Raw genomic sequence first — 11156 nt, forward strand, 5'->3', positions numbered from 1 at the left:
AAAACTGTCTAAATATAATAATAAACGTGAATCCAGTCTCGTTTTTTGTTTATTTTGCTAGCTTGGGGGTTTATTTTAGCGGTAATGTAAGCAGCCCCTTTAAGAAGGTAGCGGATGTAGGTAGGACATGTGACCGAGGCATCTTGACATGCATCAAGAGTGAGTCATAGACAGATGTGGCGGAGAGAATCCGGTAATTTACCAAATAAAACAATGTTCAGAATCAGAAAATAAATAAAATGAAAATAATGTAAGTTATGTATTCTTTCTGTGCAGCCCGGTACCAATTGACCCACGGACCGGTGCCGGTTCGTGGCCCAGGGGTTGGGGCCCACTGGTGTAAAGGCCATTAGACAGTGGATGCTTGATAACTTTCTTCTGCTCAACTCAGATAAGACGGAAGTACTTTTATTATGACCACATGCAGCTAGAGGTAAACTTTCCAATCACATAGGACCTCTGGATGGTGTTTCCATCTCAGTGTGTACAGCAGCCAAAAACCTTGGTGTGATTATTGACCCTAGTCTTTCCTTTGAGGCTCACGTGAATAACATTACCAGGATTGCCTTCTTTCACTTTAGAAATATTGCTAAAATTAAAAATATGATGTCATTACAGGATCCAGAAAAACTAGTTTATGCTTTTGTTACATCTAGATTAGACTACTGTAATGCTTTACTGTCTGGGTGTGCATAAATAAGCTTCAGTTAGTTCAGAATGCAGCAGCAAGAGTCCTCACTAGATCTAGAAAATATGACCACATCACCCCTGTTTTAATCAGTCTACACAGGCTCCCAATTAAATCTCGCATTGATTATAAAATACTACTACTGACCTATAAAGCACTTAACAGTCTCGCACTGCAGTATCTGAGTGAACGTCTGTACCAGTATGATCCTCCACGCCTACTTAGATCAAAAGGTGCAGGCTATTTGTTGGTACCTCAATGAAGACTACAGCATGGGGCAGATCCTTCTCTTATCAGTTTATTTTTCTTAGGTAAAGGCGCAGATCTGGAGGGAATATGGATATAGAGTGTTTGGTAAACTGGGTTATTTGTATGCTGTTGTCCCCTCATTCTCTCACGTTCACTCAGGTTTGTTGACGGTGGTGTGGTGGGTCGTCTCTTATCCCAGAGATCCCTCATGTCCGTGTTACCTTCTGGTTCTCCCTTTTAGCTATGCTGCCATAGCGAGTCTTGCCGGAGTCCCAATTGCACATTGACATTAACTTTGATACAACAATAAGGACACATAACAATCCATATCCTTTTCTTCCTGTCACCCCACCCCCTCTCTCTCGGCCGAGTTAAACATGCTCCTGCGGTTCCAGTGACCACTGTTCCTGCCCCTCTTCCCTTCGTGGATCTTCCCACTTTGTTCAGGCCTGCCTCTAAATAGTGTTCTCTTCATGTGGAGGCCACTCTGTGCAGCTGGGGACAGTTTCTCATCAATGCCTTGGGCGGTTCCATGAAATTCTGGAGTAAGAACAGGAGTTTTGAGGATGGATTTGGACTGTAGTTAATGTCAACAGTCTGCTACATTGACTCAGGACTACAGTTTGCTTCTGATCACCATCACTGTACCCCGCAACATCGTATATCTGCAATAAATGTACAAGACAGCACAAAAAATGTCTGAAATCTGTATTGTTTTATTGTTTACAGGCAAGGTATTTTGTGTGTGTTTGTGTGTGTTCAGGCAGGCTTTTAATACATTCTCATTCATGATGAAAAGTAAGGACTGGTAAGTTATCTGGCAACAATAAAAAGAAATGCGTTTCTTCTGAAGTTTAATGGCTACTATTACCGATTTCTTTAATAAATCAGTATATATGCACAGATAAGATTCCCCATCCCCCCATATTTATATTATATACTCCATATAGCTATAGATTTCAAATAAAGTCATCACTATGGTACAGGATACAGCCATATTTTCTTTATAATGTCCAAGTGGAATATTTATTATTAAGACTAAAAAAAAAGAGATGGGATTTATTTGCATTAAATAATTATGCCGGGGGATTAAAAAAAAAAACAGCTATTCACAATCACTTTGGGGAGAAAGTACAGCAGTGGACCCTGAGGGAGCAAACCAGTTGTACTGGGAAGGGGGTGAGAATCTCTTTACTATCAGTGAGCTGAAGGTCATAACACTGTGAAATCTGTGTCACTGAGTATCCACTAAGCACATGCTGCCAGGCGGTTATATACAATAAGAAGTGACATTCAGACTGCACAACATGGTCCTCACAGTCTTTAAAGAAACTGGCCAAGGAGCTGCACAGGAAGAGGAGGGTTTTAAGTTAGACCATGTTCTCTGCCAAAATTAGCTTACTGTATCAGATTATTCATTTGGCAGCGTTTGGTTTAGGAGGTCAATGATGAAACAAAGAATTAGATATCTTAAAGATAAAATTAGAACCCAGAGGTTTTAGTGTAAGCGTGCACTGCAAACTACCTAGCATAACTTTGTGTTTGTGTCTCACTGCTGTACCTTTCCTGCAGACACAAGATGAACTCCTGCTATTGAAACCAAAGCAAAACAAAATGAAAGGTCCAACTGAAAAATACTTCATTCTGAAAGAAATAGAAAAAGGCAAAGTCACTGTAACAATTACTTAAATATTCATCATAAAGTTAAACAACCAAGTAATGTAAATATAGTCAGAGCAACAGCAGTAGAAATGATACAAAATGAGAAAAAGAGTATGAGAGAGAGAGAGAGAGAGAGAGAGAGAGACTCCCTAAAAAGACCAGTTACTGCTACGTGTTCTTGAATTGTAACTCATAAAATAGAAAATAAATGATTCAGATACTTGGTGATTGGTGTGCATGCCCCATGTTAACGGATTCATACGGCAAAACGTGGAAAGAAATTACCAATAAATAAAATACCATTAAATTCATGTAGGATTTTTTTGTTCATAGGTCATTTCCTACACATATTTGGCAGGATAACATTGACAAAAAATAATAAAAGAATCAAAAAGAGTTATAAATAATCATTTGTAATTTTCTCATGCACACCAAACATAATTGTAAATAAAAAAAAGGGCCCCTACACGCTCCAAACGGTGCAATCGTGAGTGCAGCCTGTCGTACATGCTCAATAAAACACCACACAATTCTCAATTCAAAAAATCTGAAATGTGTAACATAGAAATCGGATGCTTTCTTTCATCTCTGTTCTTAAAAGACCTGAGGAAGTGTCAGTCCATCTGCAAATCTGTCCGTCACCTTTTCAGCATCCCAATACGTTCGCATAAAAAGACGTACTGACATATTCAGTGGCATGAATGTGAATGTAAACATAAAATTGGACTTGATGAGACTTTTGGGTCGTTTGAGTGAAGGTTCTTCCGTGTGACATAAATCCGTGTTCCATGGCAGCTGAGAAGAAACCCGTTGTAACAGTGCACGTAGACTGCATTCAGTGTGTAAACGTCCAACGATGGTACAAAATGAGGTTTTTAAAAAGCTTCCAGTGAGTCCACGTTCTAAGCGTGGATGTCTTGCACAGGTTACTATGCATGCATCATTTTTTTTTAAAGCAAGGGGAAAATTGCCCCATGCCACCATTTACATTTGAGAAGGAGCTGAAGAGGGAATAACAGGGAAGAGAAGGGAAATATACAGACACCAAAAAGTCCACATTTGACTACACCATGGAGGATAGTGTGTTTTCTTCGGCATAAGGAGAAGCAGCAGAAGTCCGTAGCACGGTGTGATTGACGGGTGAGAGGTCATTTAGCTCTCCTGATGAGGATAAAGGGAATGACGGAGAGAGAGAAACGCCAGACGAGGGTTCAGCTGAGCCGGCGAAGGTTCGAGGAGGCTTAGGAACAAGATTGGGCTCAAGCGTGGCTCTGGCTAGTAGCTGCCGCTCACTGTCCAAGTCCTCCATGCGCTGTTCTTCCGTCTGAACTGAAGATCCATGCCCCGATTCGGATTCAGCGTCAGAATTGTCCGGAGGCAGAGAGTCGCTTCCATCCAGCTTAAAAAGGGAATCGAGATACTGAGCAAACTCCAGCACTGCCTGACTGGTGTTCCCATTGGACAGTGGAGCCACTCTGACCACTTTTTTACTTTTCTCCTCTGGCTTCATTCCTTCGTTTTTAGGATTCTCGCCAGAGTCCTCCTCTATAATGCCAGTCCAATGTGTCATAGGAGTTAGATCCTTGTTGTTGGACCTCTGGAACGATTCGAAAGTCTCTGATTTTGAACGAAAGAGTGGCTTCGGCTGGCCTGGCTGAGCCTCACCGGTCTGTTTGGGTGCAAACTGAAGAAAATGGCTACTCCGGTTGGTTTGTGAGAGGGAACGGCCTTGATTAGAAGAAGGTACCACAAGTTCTGAAGAAAGGTTGTGGCTTTCCTTCAAAGGTAAAGTAAGTTCTGGTGGCGTGGAGCAGCAGGGCCCGGTTTGGCCCATAAGTTCTCGCTCAGGTGAGGCCTGGATCAACTCAGTACGTGAGCTTAGGGATGGATTCTCCTCAGGAATAGGGGCGTCAAGAGGGAAAGGGAGTGTCCCGAGACACGGTGAGCCTCGGAAAGCAGCCGACGAACGACGCGAATCCATGCTGTAGATGGAGTCGACATCCGAAAGGCTCTCCATCACTGCCAACGGAGCCTTTCGCTCCCGCAACTCCAGGGCCAAGCGCTCACGAGCACCCATCAGGACCACAGGCACGGCTTGAGGAGGACACTCCGAAAATCCATCCAGAGAGATTTCTGAGCGAGCACAGGAACTACAGAAGAGAAGGAAAAGGACAGGGAAGGGAGCAAAAGCAACAGATAGATATACAGAAGCATATGCGAATGGAAAGAGTGTGACGGATAAATTAAAAGAAAAATTATAATGGAAAAGGACAATGGTATAATGTAGATATCAGGGGAAAGAAAAGAGAAGAAATATGAGGAGCAAACATAACACAGCACACAGATGAATGCAAATAAAAAGATTGAATTAAAAGAAATTAGAGAAAACAATATAAAGGAATTAAGGCACATGGTTAAGAAGGTAAAAGAAGAATAGAGAAAAAAAGGGGAAATGCAGGTTAAGTTAATGCAAGAGGATTTAATCTATGCTGTGCTTCTCTACTAAACCAAAGTGGCCTAGGGGGAAACTGGATACTACCATATGTGGTTCCTCTGTAGTGCGCATGGGTGAGAGAGGATAGGGCCCATGATTAAGATTAGACATTAGCCTAATTTTTTTTTTCAAAATCTATAAAAATAGAACACCATAATTCACTTTTTGCAGTGTTAAACTACAATTATTAAAAGGAAAAAAAATATGCTTCATTCTTTTTTTTTTTCACGAGCTACATGTATCACAATTATTGGCATGACTGTACTTAATATTTTGCATATAATAAATACTCTAAAGAAATACATACATAAATAAATAATACTTAATAATACCTCCCCCAACATAAAAAAAAAAAAATCCATTTCTTAATAAAGAATCAGAAAGTGCTCCAGGGTTGTATACCCCTCTATGCTGTGGGTGATGTGTTATGCTTTATGTTATTTTAGTTTCTTGGCAGAAGCAGCCAAATTAAAATCCCTTAGTACTTCATGGAGTCTATGATAGCCATGTGTCCGAACATGGTTCTAAGGCAATAGACAGTAAAACACAGCCTCACAGCACTATATAACCTCCACCATGCTTTATAATGGGGATATGCAGATATATTACAGTATCTGTCTCTGTTTTAGTAGCATCCAACAAAGCCTAGTTGCTAATAATTGTGCTTACATTTAAGAAAATCTTTCCTACTGTCATGAGATCAGACATGAATGTTGCGGTTGATCGAAGGCTTGGAAAGACACCATTATTGTTCATAGGCAGGTTACTTTTAATGTGACTTCTGATGGGAATAATATTTTGTTCTATAATGAAAACTTCATTGGATGGTTATTATACCATGAATTTATCATAGCATTTCAGACATCATAACAATAAAGCTGATTTGATTTCTGTTTACATTAGCATGTCAAACCAGTAGGTGCACTAGCAAAGCTTACCGGACACTGCTGTTTCTGCGGTGTTGCGTATGCGGTGTGGGCTCGTGGGAGTTGGAGACGCCATGGAAGTAGGTCTCGGCGTTCAGGTCCACTTCTGTTGGGCTAACCATAATTTTAGCTGCAGACAGAAGAGCCGTCTTGCCCTTATTGTAGTTTTCCAAAACCTAAAAGTAAGAACGAGAAGGTGGAAGGGAGAGAACTGTATGAGGAATAAACCTAAAATTAGCTTTTGGGAAGATGAGTGTTCATATTTCTGATCATATGAAGGTCATCAAAACATTTTATTTATATAGGAAGGAATATACTTTGTACTGGATATGGTTTTAGTGCCACTGGTACACCTGTATTTCAATGTTGGTTACTCATTCATGCTTTAAATGAAACTATATGGAATACCATTTTAGGCAAGAATTTGACACTTAATTAATTCAATTTATTTCAACTTTCAGTCCATGAAAAATAAAATTTTGGTGTAGATTTTAATCACAGATACTGTATATGAGAGCAGAATTAATTCTGGATGTAATTACACACACCACATTCCTGTAAGCGTAGCAGCTAAGAGCTCAGTCCGCTTATTCGTCAAATTATGGCCAGGTTCTTCTTTTCAGGAGAGCGCATCAGCAGAATAAATGCGAACGCTGGCTTAATTTTATTAATTAAGCTCATTCACAATACCAGAGTAAATAGTGTAATAAACCAGACAGCACTTTGCAACTGTTGTAAAAAAAAGTCTGTGCTGGATCAAGTGCTATTCTATGCGCTGCCTAATAAATAAACCAGTGATTAATGCAATAATTACAGAATGAGAAGGTAGAAGGGAAAGGAGGAATGTTTTAGGAATAAACCTAAAATTAGCTTTTGGGAAGATGAGTGTTCATATTTCTGATCATATGAAGGTCATCAAAACATTTTATTTATATATGAATGAATATACTTTGTACTGGATATGGTTTTAGTGCCACTGGTACACCTGTATTTCAATGTTGGAGTACTCATTCATGTTTTAAATGAAAGCATTTTTTAATTTTAGTTTTTAATTTTAAATCCTCTTCTTCAGGCTGCATCAATGCTTTTTGTTTTATTCAAATTTAAAAGCAGGTGTTTTTCATTTTAGTTTTATATATTTCCTGAATACCTTATCACTCATTTTTATTTCTGTGCGAGAAATGCTCAATTCAAATACACTCTCATGCTACACATAAAAATAAACATACTGTAGTTTCCATCATACTATACAGTGCTAATAAGGGTACAAAGGTGACTGTAAGTAATAAATACTAAAAAAATGGACATGCAGTGAGATGTTACTGAGGTGTAAGACATTATTAAGCAAGATGTTACAACACCTGTAGTGTGTAAGTGTAGCATCCATAAGATGATGAAATGAAACAGCATGCAGACACATACACCACAGTCACACAGCCAGTCAGGATGAAATGGTGTTGGTTTGTTTATTAGTGAAGTTAAAACATCGTTATTGAGATTAAATTCACAATTCAAAGCAACAACAAATAAATATGCAGGATGAAATGTGGTATAAAAAAAAAAAAAGTTAACAAAATGGAACCAAAAACAAAACAAAACACAAATTCGACATGGTCAATGATATAATGAAATAAGCTTATACAAAAAAAAAAAAAAAAAAATAGCACTGACTAACACTGAAGTCTCTGTGTTTGTGTTATAGGTCAAATATAAACCTGGTTTATACAGAAAGCATATTGCTATAGCACTATTGTTAGTCAGAAGTTCTCTTTAATCACCTTCAGATTGAATTTTTTTCTTAAAAAAAAAAGGATTTATTTAGTCAACATTATATAGTTTAAGCTTAGCAAGCTTACATTGAATCAAGCCAATGAAGATTATTGTTTATAGGAACACTGGTGTGTAATGTCAAGTAAACATGTAAAATACAGATGAATACACTATAGCCACTGGAAGGACTAGCAGATGCAACCCTGATACTATGTAACCATGGCATGAACCATAAAGAGTTTTAGGCCTATAGTGATAAACAAAAAAGTAGAAGAAGAGAAGCTGACAAGGAGTGAAGGAAAAAATATATACTTTCAACACTATTACGTGTGTGTGGTTTATATTAGTTTAATAAACGCTGTGAAACGTCCTAATGTTGAAAAATATATAATTTTTATGCTGATCTGAGCGGGATGCGAATCACACCGGGGCTAATATGTGAGGCCTGTAATACAGAACGTCTTTATTGTATAAATACAGCGTATTACTTACATATATAAATTAGGGATGTAGGATTCAGCGATTCACTTTGGTGCACCGGCATAAAAGTTGACGATGTGATGCATTGATTTAAAAAAATTTGCATCGGATACAAGTTGGCATTTGTATCACGATGTATCGTTTTTAACTTATTTGCATCTGTAAAAAAAAAAAAAATGTTTATAATTATTAGTAGATGCTTTATACTTTTATTGTTTACAAAGTGACCAATAATTTGTGTCCAATATTTAATATGTAGACTGATTTCTCCTCGCTAAACGGTTTCTCAATTGCATTCAACTTTGTTTCTCAATTGCATCAGCACCACTTTAGAGTAGTCAATATGCAGCTTGTATAACAGTATAGTTTTACTGTCCTCTGAAAAGAACTCAACATACAGCCATTGTCAAAATAACTGGCAAAAAAATGAGTACACCCCAAGTGATAACTGTACGTCGTGTAACCATGCATAGCCACATGCCCATTCATTATGTTCATGTTTTTTTCGGCTTGACAGGATTATACAAATTTGTGTAACTTGTATTAGAGCAGTTCCATTTTGGTGCTTTGAGTACAATTCTCTCATACTGACCACTGGATGTTCAACATGGCACCCCATGGCAAAGAACTCTCTGAGGATTTGAGAATTAGAATTGTTGCTCTCCACAAAGATGGCCGAGAAGATAAAAAGATCGGTAAAACAATCTGCTGAAGAAAACCTGTTCAAAAGCAATAATTTCTATAACAATGTTCTGTGGTCTGATGAGACTAAGATTTGTTGAAGATTGTTTGGCTCAGATGGTGTTCAGCATGTGTGGTGACGCCCTGGTGAAGAGTAGCAAGAAAATTGTGTCTTGCCTACAGTCAAGCATGGTGGTGGTAGCATCATGCTCTGGGGCTGCATGAGTGCTGAACCAGAACACGATGCCCTCCTTTTTAAAAACTGGGAAGAACGACAGTTTTCCAACTTAAAAATGACCCCAAACATATCAGCAAGATGACAACTGCCTTGCCTTGCTGAGTGGCCAATATGTCTCCAGACCTGAACACAATTGAACACCTGTGGTGATCCTCAAGCGGAAGGTGGAGAAGCGCCATGTGTCCGACATCCAGCAGCTCTGTGATGTCATTATGGAGATGTGGAAAAGGATCCCAGCAACAACCTGTTCAGCTCAATTACATGCCCAGGAGGATTAAGTCAGTGTTATCTAACAATGGTTCTCACACAAATTATTGACACCTTGGACACAGTTTTGACATGTTTACTTCGGGGGTACTCACTTTTGTTGCCAGTTATTCTGACAATAATGGCTGTATGTTGAGTTATTTTCAGGGGGCAGTAAATCTGTACTGCTATACAAGGTGCACATTGACTACGCTAAAGAATATCCAATTTTGTGAGGTATTATATCTTTAATGTATCACATTGGCCTCAGTTATGGAGTTGCACATCCCTTATATAAATAAACAGGCACTGGGCTTGACATCAGAAAAACATCCGGGGATGAAAACCAAAAGCGCTGAAGGTGTCAAGTTTGCTTCATGGTGTGTGTTTGTGGTGGCATACTGTGCAATTCATGATTCAGCTTTACACTGCAGGTGTTGAGCTGGAGCGTGACAGCATAATCAGTAGAGTGCGTGCGCACACACACACACACACACACACACACACACACACATACACACACTTCCTCTCAAATACTTGAAAGTGGATTGAGAGTAAAAAGACAGCTAGAAATAGGGAGGAAATAAATTAATTGAATCCATAGCAAAACTCAAAATCCACAATGGTATGAGATTTATGATGCATTAAACAACAGAGTGGGGCTTTATGGATAGAGAGAGAGGGGTACAGAGAATGTATTGAAGTGGAGTGCCGGTTCTAGGATTCTCACCCTTCGTTGGCAGCAAAACCCCGTTTGCACAGCATTTAAGACAAACTGTAAAGGTTTATCCCAACTACCTAAAGCAAAATATCAAAGTATCAATGTAAATTGTGATGCAGAGGCGCTAATGAGGAGAAAAGCAAATAAAGGATTGGGGATCTTGTACTACTTGAATGAACATGGACATGTTTAACTTGCAGCTACAGAATGATAGCTGGCTGATTTTATATTTCTTGCTGTTGGTGTATTAAACATTAGAGCAGGTGTGCTGAACAACTCAGTGGCTTTAATACAGCAGAACTCGAAGGGATCCCCTAACCGCTGCAAGGCCACTATACCTAATAAACAGGCCGCTCGGTGTATAATTATATTGTCTAATGGAAGCATAATAGAGTGGCTAAATGCTCTTATTGAAGAGTTTAAACATCCTGGGATGAGATCTCGGACATGCTAACTGGATTACATTCTGCTCTGTCTGGGTTGAGAAATCATGTGGCTAATGGACTCGATTCGTCGAGTCGTATATCAGAAGCGGTTTAAGTGTTCGTCGACACGCGGTTAAGGGAGCCTTTCATTCGTAGTGAAGTGAGAAAGTGTACAGTGAAGAAAAACTGCAACAGGATGTCAACAAATAGGGCAACAATACATCATTGTTGTTGTTGTGGTTACTAGGACAAATGGCTACTTGGTACGGCTATGTCCCAAATCGTGACCTATTCATTAGTATGCACTTAGTATACCTATTGCACCTACTTAATGCCATGTTGTCATGGCAGATTGGAAAACTTTAGTTATGTCGCCAATTTATAGAAGCCAATTGATACATTTTTGGCAAAAAGTTTTCTGGGGACATTAAGGGAATGAAAACCTCTCCCTCATCTTTCTGGTAGCAGATTAATTCAAAGTGCTGATTAATTTAAACTCTACTGAAGCTAAAGGAGAGGCCAGTGGGGTTGGAGATGTTGTCGGTATTGATGTCCGTTCTGATGGATTCATGAACA

General features: G+C 39.1%; 1 protein-coding gene across 1 annotated transcript in view; it reads right to left on the bottom strand.

The window, feature by feature from the left end:
* Positions 1 to 1633: 1633 nt before the first annotated feature.
* dagla (diacylglycerol lipase, alpha) overlaps positions 1634 to 11156 on the bottom strand; it is a 42764-nt gene continuing 33241 nt past the window's right edge. Inside the window, exons 19-20 of the mRNA XM_046857517.1 lie at positions 6032 to 6195; positions 1634 to 4749 (exon numbers count right to left, since the gene is read on the bottom strand). Of these exons, the coding sequence (XP_046713473.1) occupies positions 3663 to 4749; positions 6032 to 6195 (1251 nt within the window). The 3' untranslated portion in view covers positions 1634 to 3662. The remainder of the gene's footprint in view (positions 4750 to 6031; positions 6196 to 11156) is intronic.

This window comes from Silurus meridionalis, chromosome 9, assembly GCF_014805685.1.
Source record: "Silurus meridionalis isolate SWU-2019-XX chromosome 9, ASM1480568v1, whole genome shotgun sequence".
NCBI classification, from domain to species: Eukaryota; Metazoa; Chordata; class Actinopteri; order Siluriformes; family Siluridae; genus Silurus; species Silurus meridionalis.